At 45.1% G+C, this 27,364-nt stretch overlaps 1 protein-coding gene across 1 annotated transcript in view; it reads left to right on the forward strand.

Moving 5' to 3' along the window:
• Positions 1-20,450, forward strand: part of LOC147740902 (NXPE family member 3-like) — a 198,204-nt gene extending 177,754 nt beyond the window's left edge. Inside the window, exons 4-5 of the mRNA XM_086936006.1 lie at positions 13,867-14,079; positions 19,282-20,450. Coding sequence (XP_086792132.1) covers positions 13,867-14,079; positions 19,282-19,811 — 743 coding nt within the window. The 3' untranslated portion in view covers positions 19,812-20,450. The remainder of the gene's footprint in view (positions 1-13,866; positions 14,080-19,281) is intronic.
• The last annotated feature ends 6,914 nt before the right edge of the window (positions 20,451-27,364 follow it).

Genomic DNA, 27,364 nt, shown 5'->3' on the forward strand with positions numbered 1-27,364 from the left:
GCACCGGAAGAGGGTATCGGAGGCATTGGCATTTTTTATCACCATTCTTGTCTGCTCCTTTCCGCGCTCCAGGAAGTCCCTTACCTCGCGTCCCCACTGTCGCCGCCGCTAGGTGCAAAGTGAGGAATTATGTAAATTTAACAAATTGTGTGCTTCTTTCCGCGCTCCAGGAAGTCCCTTACCTCACGTTCCCACTGTCGCCGCCGCTGTCTTCCATGCTCCTCCCGCCGAACGCCGCATTAGTTTTCCTCCCCACGACTCCACACATTTCAGTGAACCGGATTTCGGTTCCACGCCGTCTTTACTTTTCCTCCCCACGGCTGTACTCCTCGTGCTCCTGATGATGTCAGCACGTTCACGCACACGGCCGGCGCTACTTCCAAGGGACTACTTTTTTTTGTAAGGTATATTTTTTAAAGAACGTATATTTTTGAGGGGTATATAGCCTATGTCACTCGGCAGACCCTGCCAATTCCAATGATGTATTGGGTGTTTGGATTGGCGCTGTGGTTCCTGAGTTTACCCGCCTCAAAGGTTCCCAGTTCTTACTTTATAATAGTAGTATAGATAGATAGATATAGATAGATATAGATATAGGCGCATATTTACGAGTTCTGGCGCATCTCAGCATATCAGCAGAGATTCACCAGAACAAATGTGTCACGCAAAACTACCCTTGCGTCATGGCAATGTGGCGCGCCGGAGCGCAAGGGTAGGAAGATGCGTGACGCATCTCGTGACGTCAGGGCGGCGCATCGCTGGAGTCGTGTCGCAAGCGCGACGCAACTCCAGCAATGCTCAGGGCCGCCCAATACTTAACATGCTGCGTCAATCCTTACGCCTGCTTCAAGCAGGCGTAAAGAATTTACGTAGCAGCGTCGGGGAAGTGCCTGCGTGAAATCTTGTAGATTTCACGCAGGCAATTTTGCGAAGCGCACAGGCGCCGGAACGCCCACCCTGCGTGGGAACACCCCCATTGTGGCGCTGGGCTTTATAACGTGACGCATCTCCCTAGATGCGTCACGTTGTAAATGCCTCGCAGGGATGCGCCCCGTTTACGCTGCTGCTGCGTCACGCAAGGCGGCATAAATGTGGAGCAAGGGGCTTGCAAATCTGCCCCATAGATTGTAACATTTGCCTTTCGTGCTCAATATTGGTTACAAAGCTCAACCGCGCCCTCTGCTGGCCTAATACGGATCTTCTTCAAAATGGGTGCAATTTTAGAAAACCTTTCTGTTCACTGTCAATTGAGCTGGCAAGTTGGCGATATTTCGGCAAATATATGATTTTGATTTCGTATAGTGCGACCAGACTGAGACCACTACGTTTGATCTTTTGCTCCGATCCTACCGCTGCAGTCCAGTTTCAACCCTCGTGGTCTGTCAGTGTGTTTTCTAAGTAGCGTAGCTCCCAAACAGCTATTTTGTGCATGTAAGGCTATATAAACAAACAATTAAAATAATCACATTAACTTCTTTGCATCTAGTGCAAACCCAGGCTGTTTCTCCGAGAGGAACCAGTAAGATCCATTCTGCTGCACTTTATTCTGTGCTCACCGTTCCTTCAGTCCTGCAGGGTGCATTGATCTGCCCTACCGCGTGGCGCTCAGAGCAGGTTGCTGGCATTCGACCAGGGGGAGGATGCTCTTAAATCCCCCTGACTTAGAGGCCTGTGCCCCCTTTGGAGGTGTTAAGAAGGGGATTTAGCTCTGCCTGACCTTGCAGCTGTTCCTGCCACGGCTGTACTCCTCGCGCTCCTGATGATGTCAGCACGTTCGTGTACACGGCCGGTGCTACTTCCAAGGGACTACTTTTTTTTGTAAGGTATATTTTTTAAAGAACGTATATTTTTGGGGGGTATATAGCCTATGTCACTCTGCAGACCCTGCCAATTCCAATGATGTATTGGGTGTTTGGATTGGCGCTGTGGTTCCCGAGTTTACCCGCCTCAAAGGTTCCCAGTTCTTACTTTATAATAGTAGTATAGATATATATCCAATGAATAATGGTACACTAACTCAGGAGGGACTTTGCTCCGCTTCCTCGTCAGACTGAACGCTCTATAATTTCTTTTACGCCCACCATTAACAACGTAAGAGTGCCTGCTATAGTTCTTTGTATAAAACCCTCCCAAGCATCCCCCTTAAAAGTCTGCATATACCTAACATATTTCACCATGTGAGATCCTCATAGCCCTACATTCTTATGCAAGACTTTACGATATGCTGGTAGGTCACTTTTGTTTGTAGTCAGGAATGTTTATGTTTTGCAAATATCTTTCCACTTTTTTCCATAAAAATAATGTTTCATATTAAATTGCAAGCCAATGAGCAAGCAACATATTCCTTCTTTAGTTCTGACTTCAGTGCACAGATCTACCGTGGCTCCATGTAACAAGATAACCTGTAAATGGTTTAGCAAAACCAAGGCAAGTTGAGACCAAGTTGGAATGACAGCCCCTCGGGGACTGGTCTGCAGCCCTTCGGTGATTATCCTGAAGTCTGGAGCATTTCCTGTCTCATCTGAGTGAGACATGCTTCGGTTCTCACAAACCATGATGAAGTTGCAGAAACGGATGGAAGAGCACCAATTAAAGCAGAAATCACAAACAACTGAATTTATGTTAACTTTCTCCACCACCTCCAACCTCCTTGTCCTCTCCACTATGATTCAGCTTAATAGTGAAGATGCTAAATCCTGGAGAGAAACTTCAAAACACAATGTCACGCCAGTGAGTTGACCAAGAATATCAACATGGTCTCCAAGGAATGCCTGGTGGAGCTATGAAAATCTTCTTCTCTTTGTGTTATACAAGGTCTGCCTTCTACCCAACAAGGTCTTCTATGCTGCTGCCACTTCAAGTTCATATTGTCTATTTTACTCTGTTCCCAGCTCCTCATATTTGATCTCCCATCGTTAAAGCAGCCTGCTTTGGACATAGACTACTGTGCGCTGAGTCTTCAGGTACATCTCAATAATCCCAATATGCTATGGAGCTACTTGTCATCTGTGCAACATGGAAACTATGAGACGCTAAGCGTAAAAAAACAGCAACATTGGCCCAATCCATACGTGCTCTTAAAACCTGGAATTACCAAAGCAAGGCCTTTGTCGGACTGCTTTGCACACGGTCTTTAATTGAAACTGGTAACAGGTACTGCTTAGCAGTGGGAGAGGTGTGGCGCCGCGGCTAGGGCGACTGACGCTGGAATCTGGGATTACAGTTCGATCCCCGGTGCTGGTGGCAGATTAGCCCAGCACCATGTGACTCTGGGCAATAGCTTGCCTAATCTTCCCAACGGCCCCCAGTGCCTGGAGACCCTTAGATGTGGATTATATTAGTAGTCACCTTTTAATCTAACCTTCTATGTTCTCCTAAAGCTGAAACAGCTCCATGCTCCCACACTACCTCCGTTATATCCTCTCTTTTCCATCAGACCTCTCCCCACCTTCTTCCAGCATACGAATTCGCTGCTTTCCACTCTGGATCCTGTTAAATTGGAAAACTGACTTCACACCCTGCTATTATGCTTAGATGACATCACCTCTGGATAGTTCATTTGAAGGCAGACCCATCGTTCTTGTACAAGTCCGGATGTGATCTTGCCTATCTTTTTGTTCCTATGTACAGTCCTTTGTATTTCGACCAGTATTATTGTTTATTAGTCAATTAACCCCTTCCGTGCTCATGACGGAACCATTCCGTCACGAGCCACGGACGCGCTGTGCTGGTGATGGAGTGGTTCCGTCACGGCGCGGCCGCCCCGCCCACGCTGCAGCAATTCCGCGCCTGCGCAGCAGTTTTATTGAGCGGGCAGGGCCGTGACGGAACCGTGGCTCGTGAAGGAGTGGTTCCGTCATAAGCATGGCGGCGCCGCGCGGCTCCCTCTCCTCCCCCAGCGCCACGGCGGAATTACCGCCGCCGCCAAGGGGTTAAAATCACAAACCTAGCACAATACACAATACCAAACGATAAAAAAACTACAATAACATCATAGGACTACTTTAGCCATAATACCTCATGTTTTTGGGCCTTTACATTTTCCTTTAGCCCTTCCTTTCAATTAAATAAAAGTCCCAATACAAAAAATAAAAAGTCTCGAATTTACTTGATCAGGCAACAAAAAAATGTATAGTATTGGCGATTAACTTTCTCCTAAAAACACCACTATGGGTGCAAGAGTGCTTAAGTGCAGATTTGAGCAGCAGTAGTGGCTATACTAAGTAAACAATGGTTTTCAGTCAAATATAGTACCCAAGTATGAGACTACACTTTCATATAGACCGATCTGCAAGACAAATGTGCCAAATTAAGTACAATTATTGGCTTAACAAAACAAAGTAGGGAAAAGGCACTATAGAGGACCCTAGCAACAACGAATTTATAACACTGCCATTTATTGTTCTCATACAAACACTACTATAGGTGTCAAAGTGCTTGAGTGCAAATTCAAACAGCGAAAATAGGTGCTAAGCTAGGGTGACGATGGTTTTCAGTCAAATATGGTACCTATGTGCAAAACTGTGCTTCTATAGGAACCAATCTCCAAGACAAAAATGCTGAGTTGAGTAAATTACATTATCATGACAGGATAGGGGTTTAAGGAAACCCAGCAGTTTGACCTTACTGTTTACCAGCTCGTATACCTATGCCTAAAAGCAAATACCAGAATTAACACAGCCTATGATCAAGTGCCAGGACCCTTCACCCCAAGATCACTCATTATATTATATTAATCTGTTACAAGATTTTTAAAAATAGCCAAAAACTGCACTAGTCTAATGTTCAACTTTGTGTTAGTTGGGTCCATTGACTCCACAAGTGCAGTCCTCCAGGATCTGATTCCCCGGTCTGAAAATTCACGCCTTAGTAGACTTCTACATTGATCAATCAACAATGGACAGATGCATATAATGTGGAGCAAAATCTCTACTTCCTGATGGCACAAACGACAGGTCCTGGCTTTGGAACACATCACCCATCCTCCATTTTGGGATAAGGTCTAACATGTATTGTATTGTATTTGTAATTGCATTTAAGCCAGGATACAGGTAGCTTTGTGCTATAAATTAAAATGGCAAACAGGTCTGATCTTGCATCGGAAACAAGAAACAAGCGTGGGAAGAGTGAGGCTACAAGAAGAGCCACATAGTGCGTGATATAAGAAGCGCATTCACCGGGATTTCTGAACTCCACACACCCCTCAGCTGCAGAGACAAGCTGGAGACAAGATGGCACCAAGAGGGAAGTAAGGGGATCTCAACCCGCAAGCCCACAACCAGAGCGAACACAACAAAGGAAGGAGAAGGAGGTGAGCAAAAGCACCCAGAAATAACCCAAGACCACGCCCCCCCAGGAAAACGCTCACCCAGGCACAGACTCACCAGCGCGCTTCACAGCGGAAAACGAATGCAGCGCGAGTAGCGAGTAGCAGAGCAGAGCGGCGGAGCACGAGGGAGAGGGGGAATACAGCAAGAACCACCCGAGGAAGAAGCGGGCTCCGAAGGTGGTCAGAAGCAGCGGGTAGCGATCCCCGCCCGAAGCGACAACGAAAGTGAAACTAACTGCTCGCACGGGCGCAGCCATTACCGGAAGCCACTAGACAAAAACAAGAAACAGGAAGCGGAAGCGAACTAACGGAGCTGCAGGCGCAGAGGAAAACTGTGAGAGCCCTGCTACACCCAGAGCAAAGGCGAGGCGTTACCCAGAAAGAAAAAGCTACCCCAGTCCGGCAAGGCTAGCACACCAGATTCGGCGCACACAGCAAAGGAATAGGGCTAAGAGCAACAGCCCACGAGGGGCGAGAGGCGAGAGGTGAGCATCGGCAGTGCGGACAGCGCAGCACGATCTTGCAGGGCAAGCGGACCCAGCCAACTAGCAGAGCCAAATAGCCCTGAGCAAGCTGCAGGCCATAACCGCCCTCAACCAGCTGAGGTGATCTCATGGCAAACAATTCCGTGGCCGCAAACACAGAAATCAACAAAAGGAGGGAAACGTCGGGCAATACTCAGGCCAGGGCTCTCAACACAAAGCAAAAAAAAACAAAGCGCCCCAAGACCACACAGCTGACACGCATGCGCAGAACAGCCCAGCACTGCTAACAACCGCAACCAAAGGGAGACCTAACTGCCCAGCGCATACAGGCAAAAAGCAGCCGGGCTCTGCTGCGAACGAGACGAAGCACGCGCTGGCAGGGGCAAAATCCAAGACAAGGACCAGACACATAAGAGAGCCGAGTAGGTACAGAGCACACATAAGCGCTCCGACTTCAAAAACGATCCCAACTAACAACTTGACATCCACGCAGAAAGAAGGTCAACTAGGCAGTGTCCTGACAAGACGAGGCATTTGACAATGGCAGGCAAGGAAGGCAAACTAGCCGCAGACTCAAAAAAAACAAAGGAAAGACATCCCAGAGTCGCCACTAAAGCCGAAAAACGAGACAGTCACCTTAGAAACCATCCTCAGGAAAATCAATGAGGGCAACGCAGTAGCGAAAGAAACGAAACTCCTGATAGACAATATGCAACTGGAACTAGCGGCAATAAGAGCTGATTTGCACAGCACCAACACCCGAATTGAAGCCGCAGAGGGGCACATAAGCAACGTGGAGGATGCAACTGAGGAGAACACCAAAGCAACAGCAGAGTGCCAAAAGGCCACTAAAGCCATACAAAGACAACTTGCGGAACAGGACGACCGGACCAGAAGAGGCAACGTGAGGATCTTAGGCATCCCGGAAGGAACAGAGGATAAGGCGGGTTCCTGTGCGGCCATGCTTGAAGACATGATTCCAAAGCTCACTGGCCTTAAATTTGACAGGCAGTTCGAAGTACAAAAAGCGTATCGAGTGCCGGCAGGGAAGCCCGTGACGGGGAAAGGCCCCAGACCAATAATCTGTAACCCGTTAAGAACGAGCCATACCGATGCCATTTCCGCCTTCGCCAGGAAGAATCAAAACCTCACATGGGCAAGTAGCAAGATTGTGCTGACACAGGACTACTCCAAACCAACGGTAGAAACCAGGAAGGGCTTTCTAGCCCTAAGAGACACACTACGTAGAAGGAACATCAGCTTTAGCTTCGCCGGCCCAGCACGCTTTAAGGTCACTGACAACTGGAGGACAATGGTATTCCAAGACCCGGAAGAGCTGAGACGCTACATACAAGGACCGCCAACAGAAGAGATGGAAACAAAAAGCCCCGGGGCGGGCAAAAGAAGTGCATCACCTGACGATGCTGGAAAATCTGAATGAGAGCACGAGCACAGTCACAGGACAACAACACTTCCTCAAGGCAATCTACCTCAGCCAAGCGCCCGGGAGTCTTGCTCAGGGACTACGGACCAAACGCAGTCATGAATCTTGGACGCAAAGAGAACTCGGCCGCTTGACAACATGATAACATCCTACCTCACTGCTCACCAAGACCCCGAATGGAAGAAGACAGGAAACATGTGAGCCAGACTGTTGACTCAGCCCACGAACACTACGAACACTACCTCAGGGACGATGCGGAGCAAAGGAACTTTGTCGTCGCACACCCACTCAGCAAGTAAGGGGGGGAGGGGGGAGGGAGGGTAGGGGGGCACAGGGGAAGGACGGGGATGCGGGGAGCACATACATGGGGTATCTCTGCTTCTTTTCTTCTATCTTTCTATCTATCTCCCATCCACACCTTTCCCTAGGAGATGTCAGCGCAGGATAGAGAACAGCCAATCACATGAAGGCAAGAAATATGGGGGAGCCCGGCACAGTGAGGCACATAGAACGAGCCCAGACAGACCGCCAGATGCACGACACAGCAAATGACACACAACAACCAAACCCACCTTGCAACTGATGTCAAGATAGTGTCCCTGAACGTTAAGGGTCTTAACAGCGCGGTGAAGAGAAGGAAAGTCTTAGAGTACCTGGGGAAGCTCAAAAGCGACATATATGTACTGCAAGAAACTAGGCTACAAGCAGAAGACATAGGGCGTCTCAAAGCCAGCTGGATAGGTGAGGTAATGGGATCACCCGCACAAAACAAAAAGAACGGGTGGTAACAATATTTAGCAAGAAATCAAAGTTAGTACTGGGGAGCTTGCAGGCAGATACAGATGGTAGAATGCTAGTGACCAGCTTGACACGAGGCGAAGAAGCAATACATGTGGCCAACATCTATGGCCCTAACACTGACGACAGGCCCTTCTGGGACAAGGTAGGAGAACAACTACACACACTACCACTAGGCGAGCTTCTAGTAGTAGCAGGGGACATGAACCAGGTCCTAGACCCAGCCATTGATAGACACCCGCACAGACCTAGCCAAACATCACAAAAGGGCAATATCCTGGGGAACCTGTGCTCCAAACTAAATCTCAAGGACCCGTGGCGGCTCCAAAACCCGGACGCCAGGGAGTACACATTCTACTCAAATCCACACAACTCCTACAGCAGAACAGACCACATCCTCATATCAGACACACACACCCACCTCATAGACCACACTGGGATAGGCACACAAAGCATTTCAGATCACTCACATATCAGCCTAGTCCTATCAGGGAAACACAACGAGAAGCCAGCGCGCAGATGGCGTTTCGACGACAACCTGCTTAACAACACGACAGCGAAGGCAGAGATAGAGACAGCAATAAGAGAATACCTTGCAATTAACTACACCCCCGAAACAGACAGGAACTCACTCTGGGACGCCCTAAAAGCCACTGTTAGGGGAACAATACTCGCCATCAAGGGAACGCTGAATAGAAAAAGGAACAAAAAGATTGCAGAACTGGAAAAAGAAATCAAACACTTAGAGACGGGACACATAGCGAACATCGAGGATAGGAACACCCTCACGACCCTAACCAAACGGAAATACGAATTGAACAGAATCCTCAGTGAAAGGGCGGGAACTTGGATAAACAAGTACAAAGCCATCAACCTGTGCACCACAAACAGAGCAGGGAAAAATCTAGCATCTTACCTCAAGGGGAAACAGAAACAACACTCGATAGCAGCCATCAGAGACAGAAATAACAAATCCCAGACCGCGAAGAAGGAGATACTTAAGGTCTTCAAAGACTTCTACGAACAACTCTACATGAGGGACGCCACCTTACAAGATAACGGAGGTAAGGAACTCCTAGAACGAATATCCACACCAACACTAACAGACATCGAGCGAGAAGCGCTCGACTTAAACATCACAAGGGACGAGATAGAGAGGGCCACAGCCAGTCTCAAAGACAACAAAGCACCGGGGCCAGATGGCTTCCCGGCCGGGTTCTACAAACAGTACCTCCACTTACTCAAGCCCACAATGACGGAGTTCTTCACGAACTGCGTCCAGAATAGTCGCATGACACCGTCAATGGCAGAGGCCAACATAATAGTAATCCCAAAAGAAGGCAAGGACACACAGCAGGCAAAAAACTACAGACCAATCTCACTTATAAATGTAGATTGTAAAATCTACGCTAAGATCCTCGCATCCAGGCTCAACGCACACTTACCCAAGCTCATACACTGTTCACAAGTAGGCTATCTTAAAAACCGCATGTCCCACGACAACACAAGGTTGCTGTGCCACATAATAAACCACTCCTCCAAAAGCAGCAATGCAGCAGTCATGATAGCCCTAGATGCAGAGAAGGCATTCAACAGAGTATCCTGGCCATTTCTAGATCAGTGCATGCAGAAATTTGGGCTCGGCCCCAATTACAGGAAGATGGTTCTAGCCCTTTACAACGAACCGAGAGCACGAGTGGTAGTCGATGGTGGGACATCTGACCTACTCTACCAAGAGCGATGGACCCGACAAGGGTGCCCGCTCTCCCCAGCCCTGTTCCTTCTAGCGATAGAACCACTGCTAAACATGATTAGAACTAACACAGACATAGCAGGGATACCAGTGGAGGGGGAAACCTTCAAACTAGCGGCCTATGTGGACGACGTCCTAATAATCACCGAAAATCCAGAGAAATCAATCAAGGCCCTGATGGAAACATTAAAACAATATGCCCAGGTCTCGGGATACAAATTAAACAGGGAAAAGTCAGAGTGCAAACCCTTAAACGTCCACACCACAAAGACAGTACTAGGCACATCCGGGCTGACATGGCAGAAAAAAACCATCAAATACCTAGGCCTCCTTTTTGAGAGGGACTTTAGGTCCACACTAGACCAGAACGAACAAGCCATACTACGCAAAATAAAGGAAAGAGTAGAGGGATGGTCTCCCAAATTCACCACATGGTGGGGGAGGGTAGAGACAGTCAAGATGATGCTCACACCAATAGTGAACTACATGCTCAACATGCTGCCGCTGGTTAACACAGAGGACTTTCACAAAAAATTGGACAAACTGCTCAACACCTTTCTATGGAAAGGGAAGAAACCCAGACTTAGCCTACAGAAACTCAGACTAACGAAAGACCTAGGGGGACTAAACATTACAAACTTCAAAACATTTCAAAAAGCATGCATAAATATAAATGTAAATGTAAATGTACAGGAATTTATAAAGAGCAAATCACCGAGCGGTTTCTAAGCGCTTACTTAGGGAACCTGTCCTGGTATTCCCCTGTGAGATAGCCCCGGCAGGGTATCCGCAAGGTGAAAGCCAGGCATCCCGCCACGAGGGGTCGTTGTGGAGATTAAGCAAGCTATTGCCCAGAGTCGCAGAGTGTGAACCCGTGAATCGAGTAGGCACCGGAGCGAGAATTGTCGAGTCCATGGACATTTTTAGGACTCAAGACCACACCGAGCCGGGAATTGAACCCTGGTCCCGGGCTGACCTCTGCTTCCAGGTCTGCCTCCTCTAACCAGTGAGCCACACTTCTCCATATATATATAGTCCCTGTCTTGCATAGCAAGACAGGGACTATATTGGCTCACCCCCAAACAAGACTATACCCCGACACACTCAAAGAAGAACACAAACTGGACAGCATAGAACTGTACAACTTCCTGAAGATCAAGGTAGCAATAAGGAAGGCAGACCTGAACGAACAGACACCATCAATCCTGCAATACGCCACTAACCTTTATAAACTGGGACACCAAGTAGCACACCTTTACAAAGCCCTGAGCCCCAAATCCACCAAATTCAACAACAAAGTCATGACCTTTTGGGGAACACTAGGGGGAAGGGTACTAAGCGAGGAAGAGAAGGCTGATCTATGGAGGTCCACATCAAGGAAAAAGGTAACGGCGACTCTAGACCAGACCAAATTCTGGTTGATACACAAGGCATACTGGACCCCCGCCCGCCTAGCCTCCATAGGAATCCGCGACAGTGATTCCTGCTGGAACTGCAACAAACAAAGGGGGGATCTGGCACACCTGCTCTTTCACTGCACCAAGGTTAAGGAGTTCTCTAACACAATTGAGACACTGATAAACGACATCACAGGGGCCGCTCTACAACTGGACTTTTACAGCCTAGCAATGGGATTCATGGACCCTTCAATCACAGCCAAAGAGGACAGGGACCTCATCGACCTGCTGCTGACAGCAGCGGTCAAAACAGTACTGAACAACTGGAAGGACACAGGGAAAGCCACGTCTAGAGCATGGTTCAACTGGGTCACATTCCTGAGAGGGGCGGACACCATAACGGCATAACACACACCAAAGACACATAGACAGTCAAACATGTGGGAGTCCCTAGACAACTACCTGTCCTCGCATAAACCCCCGTAGGCAACACAGCCAGGTAACCAACCCTACAGGTGCCACCAGCACTCAGCCCACCTGATAGTGCAAACCCCACAAAATCCTGTGCTGCTCCACTCTCTCTCTCTTTCCTTCCCACGGTCGGGCTGGGGATCAAGAGTGACAATCAATTGAAGATGGGAAGAAGGAGGAATCAAAAGACAAGGAAGAGCGTGAACGACTGGCGGTTGGACTAACGCCAATAAGACGGAAATGCTGAAACGGACACTCGGCTCCCCCCTCTGCCCCCCCCCCCCCCCGGGCGTTTTCCTCCTTTCTTTCCCTTCTTTTTCTCTTCTTCCTCCCATGTATATGTTATGCTCCATGTAAATATACTTTTTTTTTCAATAAAAAATTACTGAAATCAAAAATGTTTATAAAAGCTGCTTTTAGCTTCTAACCCACACTGAGGCTAAGGCATGTGTTCCAGTGTTCACGGACAAACAGGAAGGTGATGCATGGGTTGGAAGCTATTTGAAAATTTAGACTTCATCAGATTTGTGTGTTCTCTGCACTTTTGCGGAACTGAGCTAAGACATGTCGGTTTCATCATGCCAAATGCATTAGAAAGTGGGGTTGGTGATTCATCTCATTCAATGCTTCCAAGTCATTACCACCACACATACAGAGCATCCTATTACTAAGAGGTAACTCACAAAGCTTAATGTAAAAACAAATAAAAATTGAATAATTAAAGCACACAGTTTTTATGAAAATCAATCGACAATGCCTGGCAGGATCAAAAGATGGTAATGAAAATGATACAGAATGCTTCCAGTACCATCATTTTGAAGATGAAAAACAAAATGAACAGTAAACCACATGACAATTAAACATTGAAAGTACACTGAAAGAAACATATTCTACAAAAGATACTAAAGGTGAGTATGGGAGATGCAGTGATACAAATGACACAGAAAGAAATGCTGAATGTGAAACAATTTAATTCTAAAATAGGTATTGCTCTAAAATAATCTGGCCGAAACACTTTCAACAATTTTAATATTTGGTGTGACTGGTAAATATTTATTAAAAACTATGAAACATTTAAACGTTTTCCAATCCTCTCGAAATACAAAATAATGTTCTGTCATATCTTCAGTTCTATGAAACACACATAACCAAATATTAAATCTTTGTCCTTAGTCGTTGGTTTTGCGTGTATAATGCAACTGAAAATATCAGAAAAATTATTTTGTATTTCCAGAGGTTTAGAATCATTTGTATTTTGGATATATTGTGCAAAATGTGACATTATGTCTTGTATGCAATGCAATGAATTCAAACTTTTCTGTCTTATGAATTAATAAACCGCATTAAAGGTTACAGTGGTGTGCAATGTCCTCGTAGAAAAGCCCAGGGCCTTCCGAAATAAAGTTTGGTATAAATATGCGGCGGGGCACCCGGTATCATAAAGGTATCATGTATGAAAATACATATTGGTTATAAAGACTTAGGGAAGCCCTTTGTGTCTGCTGCCAATGTCTATGAAGTGCTCACATTGTATACAGATGTTGTTGTGTTCACTGTCCATTGATACAGATGTCAAGCAGGCAGATACTTTTGGCATTCTATTTCATTATTGTAGAAACTCACTGATAGATTTCTTTCTCAACTTCTAGCAGAGCTGCCCCACAGTAGAGTGGTCTTTTCCTTCCTTCACTTCTTGTTGGACACTTGGCAGAGGCGGCGGTGTCTGATGTCCCCGCTGTAAACATGGAAAGGAGTAGTGTTACTGGGTCTTAATGTTCTTCCCATTACATCGCTCCCCACTTTGACAGACAAGAAGAGAAGTTTCCAGTCTCTTCTTTGATCTTATTCCCGCCCACGAGGGCTCACATGTCAGTGCCACAGTACAGGAGCATGGTGATGATGTTACAGAAATCTGCAGTGTCATTTTATGACCATGATTCTGAATTTGGATATTGCACTGACTACTTTTAACTCTATACCTTCATCTTCGTCGGACAATGAAGGGACTGAAAGACATGTTGCTGAAGGCCAGAAGACAGATCTTTCCTCAATTTTGCGCTTGTAAAAAACCTACACATTCTTTGATAGACGGTATTTCATATCTAGTCATAGGATGCTAGAATCACAGCAGGAAATAATGCTCAATTTGGGAATTCACATTTGACATCTGCCTTTTGTATCCCCAACAGATGCAAAGAAGCTGCCAGCCTGCACCCCTGGCCAGGAGATAACACATCCATCCGGGTACTATTATAAGGACATCTGGGCCTCACTTTCCTGCTCCAACAAGCAATTTCGGACCCAGCAGGCAGTCAGCAGCTGCTTGAGGGAAAAGATTGTCTATATGTTTGGCGACTCCACATTGAGGCAGTGGTGGGAGTATCTTGTGGACTTCATTCCATGTAAGACAAATAAGCATTGAGGCACAAGCTGTAAAAAGGATGGGAAGGGACTGGGGGGTATTGGGTGAGTACTGTTGAAGTAAAATTTGAAAATCAATATTAGTCTTGGTTAGTATGGTTTATATGCAACCGTTTCAGGGGTCTTGTAGTCTTCAGAAGTTTCTGGACTCAGTTAGTGTAAGAAACTGGTATCCCAGGGCATAAGCCCACTATTATGCTTGAAACTGATAACCAAGCACACTCCTTTAGCACTTGACAATCATGGCAGCAAGGCAAAGTAGCCCAGGGCTTACTCAGGGAGGTGGTGTGAGGGTACAGAGTCAGCACTCACCAAGAAATTAATAAATCACTGTTCTTTGATGGATAATAAATAAATATATATATATTCTTATTCACATAGCTAACAAATTACAGGATTATTTACAGAGGGTAAATCTTATGGGTATTCATTTTAACAGTATACACTGTGGTCGCAGAGACCATCTCTTGCAGTAGAAGTGCATAGGCCTGTTGGCCCAGTGGCAGGAAATCTCTGTGGCACTATGTTATCTCCTGCAGCTCAGATTAATTTTACAGTCACTTTTTAGTTCCAATAGTTTCCTTCCGTTCTTCCCCCTCATCTGGGTTCAATGTCACACTACATGATAGTTCAACAAAAGTTTGTGAGGTAGAGTGAGCTGGCTAGTGAACCTGTTGCTCCAATGGTGGGCATCTGGCAATGCAGACTGTGCATAGAGCATGTTGGCCCATCCAACATGTCCACATTCTTGTGCCTGGAGCTCCACTACCTGCTGATCAGGTCTATAGCTGCGGTCGCACCATTGGTGAAGAGGAAGCTGTGATGAGGTTGCCATGCTTATGGTCTTGCAGCTTTGATTTCTTCACTGTACTTGAATGTCTTTATCATTTCTTTCATGGTCAAAGACAGTTGGATTCTTCCAGTGCCTGAATACTTCCTGTTGCTAGATATCTTCCTTCAGAACCTGATCGGCTGAATTTCCCTTGGCACCTTCCTATTTAGGTGATGGTAAAGTTGCCTGTGCTCAGGACACAAATGAGCCTCTGAGTCTCAATCACAGCACAGGTGCAGGTCTCGCCCAATGCCCCAGCGGCAATGTCAAGTTGTCTAGCTGGGCTCCTTCAATCCCCCTTGTCTTCACAGCAAAACACGCAAGATGATGGTCGGAATGTTGCACAATGGCAAAACATTCACCCCCAGTCACAGATCTGGGTTTAATCCATCGTTATTTTGCTCACCAAGCCACCCCAGTTCAGACATGGCCATATGCAAATCAGTCTTGACCCTGTGCCTTCACAGCCGCATATTTCTCATGCAAGAGACCTCAAGCATCACTCCCAAGCAATGACTTGTTTTGTCCTTATAAATGTGTAAATGCAGCCTCTCCTGGCACAATTATAGAGTTTTCTAAACTTGCCAAAGAAAGTTAGCATGCATTACCCTAATCATTGTGCTCTAAGGATTCTCCTGGGCTACACTCATGCGGGACTCCAAGCTTCTGGCTTGGAATTCTTGGCTCAACGGCTGTAAGTTTCTGTCCCATCTTTATACCTAAGTTATAGGCAGACTTGGTGGAACAGGGGGGTCTCCTTCCTACAGAAATCCAAATCCAGTATACAAAAGACACCCGGTCTGTCCTACTGCACGTCCTCATAACCTGTGGGAGGGGGCCCTTCCAAAGGTCAAAGTGCCAGGAAAAGGCAGGGGAAATTCCTTGACTTCAAAGGGACCCACTCTCTCTTTTCCTAAACACTCTCCAGCCTGGCCCACTACCAAGGTCCCTGAGATGTCTGAAAGAGAGCTCCAGTGCACATAAGCTGCCTGGGATCCTACTATTACTCCATCTTAGACACCACAATATTTTGTTTCAGGCAAATGGAAGCCAGGGTAAGCATGGATACATGATCCACACATACTCAGTACATCCCTACTAGCCTTGTGTACAAGTTGACACACATCCTCTACGTCCCACATATATGGGTGAAGGGTCCACTTGGAGGCAGCTGGAAGACTAACTGAAAAAGAAAAGATGAAAGATGCTGGCAGACCCAATAGCTAACAGGTGACTTATAGAAAGGCTTGCCGTGCTCAGTAAAATAGCTATTGCTGCCACCACTGTCAGTCTTCTACAGTGCGTTTAGGTGAAAGGCGACCCACTCTGTCACATATGTTACAAAAAGGCCTCAGCACACAGGCATGATCCCAGTGTGTACTGACAGAGATCTTTCTCCGTCCCAAATGTTGACCTTCGGGCTGCTATACTTTGTACAACTGGGAACAAGACAGAGATAGGGGGAAGTGAGGAAAGTGATGCTCCTCTATAGAGTGCTACAAGTGAAATGAAATGGGAACCTGAACATTTTAAAAAGAAGTTCCCTCATGTCAGCTAATCATGACCAATAGCAACACAAAATGCAAACTAGGTTGATGCTTAAGTTTGGTATACAGGGTTGTCTGAGAAAGACAGAAGCAAAACTGTAACAAGTATTGACAATGCGAATAAGTCTGGTAATGGACGCCATCCTTTTGGAAATTCTTGTTTTATTTTGTCATGGTTTTTTCAAAAATGTATTGTTTGTGATTCTGCCGGGCTCTCGTCAATCTAAACAAAAACACTGGCTAAAACCAAAAATGTTCTATAAAATTCACATTTCCATAGCAGTCATTGGCACTGAAGGGAACAACTCTATGTGTTGATTGGCTCCGTGTGAAAGGGCAGCAAGTTGTAACTCATAGTGAACACAACGCATGCTGGAGTGGGTGGAAGTAAAAATGTTAATGACAAAACCACAGACTAGTGGACGAAGTCTGGCTGCAAACCCTTGTAGGTAACTATGTTATACACATAATGTTAGTAACATTAAAAAAAGCTTTGCCTAACACAGACTTAACAAAATGTCAATATGTCTGATACTGGAAGACAGCTTCTTGCCTTCAGGAAAGTAGGTGAGATAGAAAAAATAACAGGAAGGCCTGAAAAAAAGGAAGCAAGAAAGAAGAAAGAAAAAAAGAAAGGCAGAAAAGGAAGGCATGTAAGAAAGAGGAGTGCAAAACAAAAGAAAAAGCAATAGTGAACGAAAGGAAGAGGGAAATAAAGAAAAGGGGAAGAAGGTAATAAAGAAAAAGGGAAGAAGGTAATAAAGAAAAAGGGAAGAAGGAAAGAATGAAAAAGGGAAGAATGAAAGAAAGAAAAATGATCAGGGAAACAAAGAAAAAGAATGAAAGAGAAAAAAGCAGTGTAAGAACAAAAGCGACAAAGAAAGAAGGAAAGAAAAAAGAGACGAAGGAAGGAAGGAAGGAAGATCAAAGAAGAAGGCACCAAAGAAAGCCAGAAAGCAAGAAAGGGGAAGAATGAAAGAAAGAAAAAGGGACAGGGAAACAAAAAAAACAAAGAAAAAAGAAGTGTGAGAACAAAAGCAGCAAAGAAAGAAGGAAAGAAAAAAGAGAGGAGAGAAGAAGGAAGGAAGGAAGGAAGGAAGGAAGGAAGGAAGGAAGGAAGGAAGGAAGGAAGGAAGGAAGGAAGGAAGGAAGGAAGGAAGGAAGGAAGGAAGGAAGTGAAGAACTGAAATCTTCATTCTCAGGGGTCTCACTAATATAAAAGAACTTGGCACAGAAGCTGAAATATGAAAAGACATCTTTATTAAACTTAATACGTGAGGCCACGTCACACAGAAGCCGTAGCAACCGAATGAGGTAGTCTAAAGAGTACAAAACACAGAGGCCTTTTATATGCTTAGAGTTACAAACTCAGCATCAAAGAAAGGGGCAGTCCTAGCTTCTGCAAGCATACAAAATACCTAATATGGCCATACAAGATCTGCAAAATATTAGCCAATAGAAAAACATCATGTAACCAGAATGTCCCCCTTACGTCGTGTTTCTGCCCTACCCATAGGTCAATCAATTACAGCACTTATAAGTCAATCAGTAATGGCAGAACATGTCTGTATGCAGTTAGGCCAGCTAGTGCCTGAGATTGCTTTCAAAGCAAGGACAGAGGGGGTTTTCTACACGTGACAGTCCAAAGGGCAGAAACACTTCATGAATAGAGCAGTCTGTGTAAAGGCAACACAAATTGATGACAAATGTAAGATGGAGTCAAAATTAAAGAACCTCAGAAGGAAAATCAAAGAAGAAGGCTCGAAAGAAAGCCAAAAAGCAAGAAAGTTGGAAAGCAAGAAAGACAGTTGGGTTTGCAAAAATAGAGTATCCTCAGCTCATATTTAGAGTTAATATGCGCTGCTGGTATGGTCTATAAAATTACCAGTCGGATAAACGGAGGCCACTTCAAAAGGAGGTTCCAACAGCATTGGCAGGAGACACAAACCGATAAAGCTGGAATGTGCCCTGAGCTCTCATCTGGAACAAATCTCTCCTATCATATCAGGTACCTCATACAAAGGCAGCACTAAAGTAATAATGAACTACCTTCTGTGCGGAAGTGCTCCTTGTGAAAGGGCTAACTTCAGCCACTCAAAGTGAAGGTAGCAAGCGGCTAAAGTGGGCTGATCCTCCTGCCCTTTGCGGTAATAGGCAAAAGGAAATGTGAATAACACATCAACAAACTAATGGATGAAGAGAAGTGTCTGACAACCCCTATTTGTAATTATATTATAGGTATGCATTTATTGATTTCAAAAGGTTTTGGCTAAAGCTAGACCTAAAAAGAAGTAAATGGTCCACAAACAGAATAGTGGTTGCAATGGATAAAAGCTGAGTGCGAGGTGAGGAAACTGCAACAATTCACACCGACTGTAGAGTCTGGACTGAATATTGGAATGCTCCTTAGATGATAGATAGGCTACCGTGATGAAGACTCAACTATTACTCAATAATAGAGTGTTTGTCATTATTTTTGCAACCAAATGTAGGCACTGGGAAAACACACTTGCATCCTGTATTCATATATTATATATATTGTTTGCACTAATTGATAGATTTGCATGTGTGAATAATGTCTTTGGGAAAAGGAAGCTAAATTCCAGTAAATGAGGCTATGAATGGTGTACCTGTTTGTCTGTTGTATGTAATGCTCAACTACCAATAAAAGGTTAACAAAGCAACTGCACATGAATGAAGAGTAGTAATTTTCATCAACTGTATTGATTTAAGAAATGATCTCTGGCTGGGCTAGTGTCGTGAATCAATGTTCCTGGTAACTCTCTTTTATTTTTACTCTGTAGCTCTGAAGAAAATTGATCTGCATGTTGAGTTGCCACCAGCGGGACCCCTTTTGGCAACAGATGCAATGAATGGGTTGTTAGTGCAGTGGAGGTCTCATGGGAAACCTCTCCGGATGTCGCAAATGATGGTAGCCGATCTGCACTATATGGCCAATGACATTGCTAATCTTGGTGGGGGACCTGATATCGTGATTGCAATTAACCTCTGGGCTCACTTCACGTCCTTTCCGGTGGAGGTGTACATCCGGCGACTGAGGAACATCCGAACCGCTGTGATGGAGCTCCTAGAGAGGAGCCCCAATACCACGGTGATCCTCAAAACTGCCAACACTGGACATAACTACGGCAGCAACTGGCTGTCGTTCCAGCTGGACCTTATTATGAGGAAGATGTTTTCTGGACTGCAGGTGGGCATTGTGGATGCTTGGGAAATGACTTCCTGCCACTACTTGGAGGAGGACCTTCATCCAAAGCGATTTTTTATCCAAAATCAAATGGACATGTTCCTGTCTTTTATTTGCCCCAGCTGAGTCCAGTAGGGAGGCAGGAACACAAAGAAGAGAGTGCAATACACAGCTAGAGGTACTTATTACACTGTAAAAACTGTAACTGGAAACAAGCATGCCATACTGTGGGAGAGCAAGCTGAAGAGTCAACACAAGATAGAATAATCGAATGAATGACTAAGGAGCTCTAAGAGTCTGTAGAAGATCAGCTGGATGCTGAATACCAGTAGATTGGAAGATGTTAAAAGTCCAGTTCATAGACAAATGGTAGACATATTTTATAAAAATGTTTTGGAGATACATAATATGCTGACTAAATCCTAACTAGTACCGGGGACATCTGTGTATTATTTCACTGCCTAGATGATGTCATTAGTTTCCTACCCAAACCATGATATTATTGTTACCATGGATAAGTGATGCCAGTGATAAAGATGAGCTGTGTTTACAGTAAAGTTGCTTAAAGCTTCCGGGTTTGGAGAAAATGTTTATATTGATGTATAAGTGTGTGAGATTTACGGTAAGTCCAAACTGCAGTTGTGGGAGTTTCTTCAGTTAGGAATGTGGTTCATGACAAATGTGGGTCTGAATGAGCTTACACTCATCAGCAGTTCCCAACATTAATCTGAGTAATAAACATTCTTGTAAGCCACTTAATACATGGATATGTTCTCAAACTCCAATTTCAACTAAGCTCTGTGTGAAATGTGTTGAAAAGGAAGAAAGTAGAAAACAGAAAAATAGTTGATTCTAGAGAGTAAAATCAAAGCTAACTCAGAGTTGATATAAGCAATGACTATAAATAAATGACGGCTCCTATTCAGAAAGTTGATGCTATGACCATAAACATAAATAAGCTGGTTGGTTGGTTGTACAAAATGAATGCCAATGCTACATATCCAATATTTAAGTGGACAGTGTGTTACTAGAATATTAATGTCATAATATTGCCTGCCAGAACTATTCCCTTGTAAACCTAATAATAGAAAATAGATACTATTTGGGACAATATTTCAGAAAACAATGATGTGTTATCTTTGTCAGACCATATTTCTGTATTGAGTATCCTGACCTACAAGTGAACAGAATTTTATTGATATTACTGACAGCTATGATCATATCTTTGCCAACCATTACTTATTAGAAGTTGATGAATTTAAAGGAAGCATGGGTTCACCATCGTAGGAGTGGTATTTATTTTAAATCCCTAAACCTTTTTAAAAGTTTGTCTGCAATGATCAAAGGTAATGCTGCTGACACCGGATAAGTAAAATAAACCGCATTTATTATCCATCTCATCCACCTCCCAGCTCCAGCTCCGCGACTGTCAAAAGCCCCCTTGAGCTGCACAAAGCACTGCATTCTAGAATCCTGTCAAGTCACATACCATAGCAGTTACAGAAAGCTGCAAGTCATGTACATGTTTGAATGGAAAGAGACACCAAAAATCTTCCCTTTTAAAACATTACCAAAACAACAAATTAATAACTTTCAATGCATGCAAAAGCAAGAAAAACGGTGGAAATAACAATGAAGACATCCTAAAACATAGATGAAAATATTTAACCTATTGAATTGAATTGAAAAAGCTTTATTCGAGTTACACACTCATAAAAGCACAGACATATAAATTCATACATTTTTAAAACATCAAACATTCAATTACAATAAAATTTATAATCGAGAATACATAGTTCATAAGCATTAAAATTGTTACCAATTGGGATAAGATAAGCTTTTTCATAATATGCAAGAACTAAATGCATGTTGAGGTATAGGGACCTCTGCGTCACGGACCATTCCCGAAGTTTATACAATTAAAAACTCATACCATACATATTAGCCGCATTTTGTAATTAAAATTCATATGTATCTCCCAGTAGATATTTGCAAGGATAAAACAAACAAAGGAAAATGTAAAATTCAAGACATATTGGGGGATAAAGCCCTCCGCCTTATAGACCATGCCCACCCCAGATATTTTGCTGTTCCTACTACGATGGACATTTCAGTGGAGGAACAGATAATTCTCAGCCCCTCCACACCGCTTCGGACACCAAGATTCCTACATACTGGAGCCAACCAAGATTTTCTTGGAATTACATAGGCCTCACATATAAAAAGAAAATGTGCGACGTTTTCATTGGGGGCCCCACATGACGGGCAGCACAAACCACTACTAGTTTTCCAGCTGGACGTCAGACTCCTCAAGGGGAGAGAGCCTGCCCTTAACTGGAAAAATAGTTTCCTGTCTAATGGGACAGTTATACTGTCCCAATACTTTTCTAGGGATGGTCTTTGTTTGATTTCCATAAATCTACCCCCCATGGAATCCCAGTTTGTGCTCCTCCAAAGTTTCTGGTCGATGTGATCCCAATATATTTCTTTGATATTGGATTTGCTAGGGAATACCTCCCCAAGGGGGTTTTCCCATAATTTGGAGAGCCCAAGTTCCGCAAGGACGTCCCTAAGCGTTTTTAGCCATTTAATTTTGCAAAAAACATCTGATTTGGCTAATGCTAGGAACCCCTCAGCGTAGTGTCTTATTTCCATGGTTGTCCATAGCCGTCTCCAGTAGAGGATAGGCCTCAGTCGGGCACGGTCCCTGAGCGATCTTCTGCCTAAATCAAGGCCAAGCGGTATTAGTGGGGTACTTTGGGGTAGACTAGTTATCCCTCTCAAAAACCTGTTCTCGGATTTCTGAACGGTGGTAAGATTCTCAAAGCCCCAGACTTCAGCCCCATAGAGGGTTGCGCCCAGAGCTTTTGCGTCATAAACCATAAGAACAGGTTTTATGGGCCTGGTCTTGGATTTTACTTGCTCAGCCCTGAGGGCTCCTGAGATTTGCTGATGTTTCAACACCGCCTTCTCTATGTGTCTTGACCAACCAAGTTTGCTTGAAATCTCATCCCGAGGTATGTGAAAACATTTACTAGCTCTAATTTAATATTGTTCAAAAATACCCTAGGTTGAGATTGGCGCTTTTGCCCAAAGGCCATCAACTTGGTTTTATTTACATTTACCTCTAGACCCCTTTCCTTACAAAATGCGTCAAAAATATTCAGGGCTCGCTGGAGACCCGACGGGGTCTTAGACACAATCAAGGTGTCGTCCGCGAACATCAGAATAGGAACTCTGATGCCCGCTAACGAAGGTGCGTCAACCATTGCGTCCAATATCCTATCTACAATGCCATTAATGAACAGGGAGAACAGCAGGGGTGCCATTGCACATCCCTGCCGCACCCCCCGCTCAACTGGAAAATTAGTGGTGGATTCCCCATTCCTCCCCCACTGGACCTTGGCATAGTTGGTTTCGTGAAGACGCATTATCAACGTGAGCAAATCAAGTGGGACCCCTATTTTGGACAGAACCTCCCACAGCGTGCACCTGGGCACCAGATCAAAGGCAGCCCTTAGATCTACAAATGCTACATAAAGGCTGCCTTTGCCCAGGAGTACAGTCCCCCACCGTAGCATGGTGAAGCGAAAAATTTGGTCGACCGTACTGGTTGCACGTCTGAATCCTGCCTGGTAGGGGGATAAGGCATTGTTGTCATCTACCCAGGCCATAAGTTTGTCGACCAGCATCTTCCCCACTACTTTTTGCATAGTAGCCAACAAACTTATTGGTCTATAGTTTGCTGGGAGTGACCGGTCGCCTTTCTTAAAAATCGGTATTATTATTGCCCCCTTCCATATATTGGGGATTTTTGCCCCTTTGGCCAAGCCATTTCCCAACAGGGTCGCATATTTTGCCCACTTGGCCTTGTCGTGTTTAAAGATGTCTGAAGGGATTCCATCTAGCCCGGGGGCTTTTCCCCTCTGCAGAGTTGAAATTACAAGTTCCGCATCCTTAGTTAGAAATAAATCGCCCTTACAAAAAACCATAGGGATTGGTTCTATGGCCACTATATCCCTACACTCGGCATACTGGGGTTTAAAATACTCGACCCACAATGCCTCATCGACATTGTTGTCGGGATTATTGGGGGCACCCCCTCTTCCCCATTTCACAATTTTCCAAAACAGTCTGGAATCCTTTTGCCCTGAAGCCACCAGTAGCTCCTCCCAGTACTCCTCATCCCACTGCTTCTTAGCCTTTCGAATACTGTCGTTATAATATTTCCTGGTGGCTCTAATCGAGGCCTTGTCCCTGCTCTTGAGTGCTCTGCCCAGCCCCAATCTAGCTACCCTGCACTGTTTATTAAACCAGGTAGGCAATGTAACTGGTACTTTCCTTTTAGCCTTCAGAGGCTTAGTAAAGTGCGGTTTTAACAAAGAGAAGAATGTGTCATGTATATCGGTTATTTGGACAGAGCCTGGTAATACAAGATCTACTTTTTCCATGGCGGCAATAGCATTGTCTACCTCCAAATTAATTGACTCCAAAGTGGCCAGATTAGCCAGGACATATGGCCATTTCACCCTTCTTGAGTCATTTGCCACAACAGGTATGCTCCCACTACCTGACACTGAGTTAACTCGTGCGGCCCTCCACCAAGAGTGGGAGACACAGAGGGGGTTATGGTCGCTTTCTACTCTCCCCACAATTTCCATGTCACCCACACCACACCATAACTCAAGACTAACGATGACATAGTCAATCCTACTTTTGTTATGTCCATTGTCGAATGTACAGTTACCACATTGGTCGCTTTTTGTCCTGCCATTAAGGGCCCTCAAACCATACTCCAAACATAATGCATTCAACAACAAAATATCTTTGGTCCACCGCTTCACAGGTAGGAGATTTAGGTTGGGGATGCCCCAGAGGGCGTCTTCCTCTAGTCCTATAGGGTATGCAGTGTTTTCTAGAGGCTCAAATGTCCTATTCAGGTCACCAGCCAAAATTACTCTATGTCCAAGTGACTGGGATTCTAGGGAAGCGGATAGAACTTCTAAGGTAACAGAATTCCCTAGCCTCATGCCCCTGGCATATATATTATAGATGTCTATTATTGTACCCTTGGCTACAGTTAGTCTTAGTAATTGAATATCCTTGCAACCTAAATCAATCATTTTTGCCTTTACGTTTGAGTTTTGCTTAATCCAGACTGTAAGGCCTCCCATAGGCCTACCCCTGGGGCCTCTAGTTGCCGGTATACAGAAATTTAGGTAACCCGGGAAGTGAATTGGCTCACATGCCCACGTCTCTTGGAATAGGCACATTTCAAACCCACTAACAAAATCAATCCACTGCTGTGACAACACTCTGGCCCCCAGCCCCGCAACATTCCATGACATAAGTCTCTCCAGGGTGTTTTCTATGCAAATCCCCTTTGCGTTAGGTGCTGTTGGTAATAAATCATCCTGTTTCCCACAGTCACAATCCTCACTTAGAACAATATTAACACAATTTGCATCTGTACCCTCCTTGATGCAAATAGTAGTTAGAAGATCCGGTTCACCCACACACCCCTCCAAACATGCAATAATGCCCCCATCCCTAACATTTGCCACTTCGAATTTTTGGCTCGTTTCATCGTGGGGTATCAATGTAACATCAGGGTTGATTCCCCCAACCATATCCTCTTCCAGTCGTAATTGTTCAACTGGTCTCTGTCAGCATCCCCACCTCGTCTGCCCCTGCCCATTATAGGGGTTAAATGCCTCTGTGTAGCAATTATTTGCTCTAAATATGGGAGCAACAGGGGGACCAGCCTCAACCCAGGTGCAGAGACTGGGTCTCGGTTGCTCCCTGGAGCCCCCTGAGTAGATCACAGGTCTGGGGTAAAAGAAAGTGAGGTCCACAACCCCAATCCCACCGATATTAATGTTCCAACCTTGCCCCGTAATCAGCCCCACAACCCTTGGATCCTGGAAGTTAATTATGATACACTCACCCCCCTGTTTTTTTAAGGTATTCCCTATCCAATTGACCCTTCTGGCCCCAATTATCAGGCCATCTACTCCCCCTGGCAGTGGTCTATTGACAGCGAGCCAATGCATGGCCTTGTTTTTTAACATTTCATAAGTTTCTCTTTGGCCCTCCGTTAGGGGTGGGACGTTAGTAAGTATGGCCACATATGGATAGGAGTCCGGGGTGAGCTGTACTGGCGGGATCCTAGTTGGCAATTTGGTTATTTGGGTCTGTATTTGTGCTTGGTCTAAGGGAACACGACTCTGTGTGAGAGTGTTTTCCACTGTTACACTGGTGTTAATCCCATTCCCAGTACAATGAGCATTAATCCCACTGCCATTGCTAGAGTGGATTTTATCATTTCCCGCCCGTTGGACCATAGCTTTTCCCGATCCGGTCGTCAAAGGTGTGGCATTTTTGCTGGTTGTGGGAGGTGGGTTTTTTACACTATCCTTGCTACCATTGTTATTAGTATTGTTTGGCTTGGGATTTTTTACACTGTCCTTACTACCATTGTTATTGGTGTTATTGGGCTTAGGTTTCCCACAATTACTGATGGTTTTGGTGGACATTGGACCAGGTACATTCTTGCTATTCCCCCCTTTGTTATCCTGTGCAGAAATACCACTTACGGGCGGGGATTGTAGGTCAACCAACACGGCTCCTTGATCTTTGTCGCCTGTCTGTTGGTGTTTCCCATTCTCACCCACTTTTTTCCCAGACTTAATTAGAGATTTAATAGAAAAGAAGTTATCTAAGCTAGCTTGTTCAAGATGGTCAAGGTGTTCAGCTAGCTTCTTAAGTCTTAGTTCTACTGGATTTAGGAGGGAACGCATTATTTTTTCCACTTCTATCAGAAGATTATGATTGGGAGATAATGACCCCGAGGGTACTATGGTAGTTTGATCTGGGACTGGCACCGCCAATGTTATCGGAGGCACCGTGATAATAGGGTCCACTTCCACAGGGGCAGCTTCGGCCTCCCCTATAGTCATTAGTACGCCATTCTTTGAAGGGACATGGCTAGAAGTCAATTTAGTACCCAGCTTCCTGTACTTTCTTGCCGGTTTTAACGGTTGTGATTTTTTTGCAGTAACTCCCCATTTCCTTTTAACACTGGGCTTAGATTTAGACGCTTCCATTTGTACACAATGATTTTCTAAAGCTCCTTTCCCTTTTACCGTTTGGCTAGGTACATCAAGATGCGCAACAAATGAGTTGGTTGCTACAATGTCCGGTGAAGAGTTAACTGCTAACTCATTGGGCAGAGACACATCAAATGATAGGTCCTGGGTGGCTGGTAAAACAATGGATGATAGTGGTGTCACCAGCGCAGGGAAGTTCAAACCTGGATTTTTGTCAGGTGGGTTTTTCAGAAGCTCTATCGAGAGCCTACGCCCGGCTCGTCTTTCCGCCAGAGCGATCTCTTTGTCAATATCCTGCGGCAAACGCTTGAAGTAGGAGTCAAGAGGGCCCATGACAGCAGGCTCTGCTTCCCCCGTTGGAGGCAGCAGGGTGGAAGTAGTTGTTGTGCAAGCCATAGTGCTAAAGACCCCCCTTCTACCCGCCTACAAGCAAGTAGTTCACAAAGCAAATACAAAAACAGTGGGTTGATCAGTACCTGGACCGTAGATGTTAATAAGGTGGCCCAGCCCGGCCTCCAGCGGCCCCGGACGGCCACATACGGTCCCGCCCTTGTCCCGGGCTTCGCCCGG

This window comes from Lissotriton vulgaris, chromosome 1_1 (assembly GCF_964263255.1).
Source record: "Lissotriton vulgaris chromosome 1_1, aLisVul1.2, whole genome shotgun sequence".
Lineage (NCBI taxonomy): Eukaryota > Metazoa > Chordata > Amphibia > Caudata > Salamandridae > Lissotriton > Lissotriton vulgaris.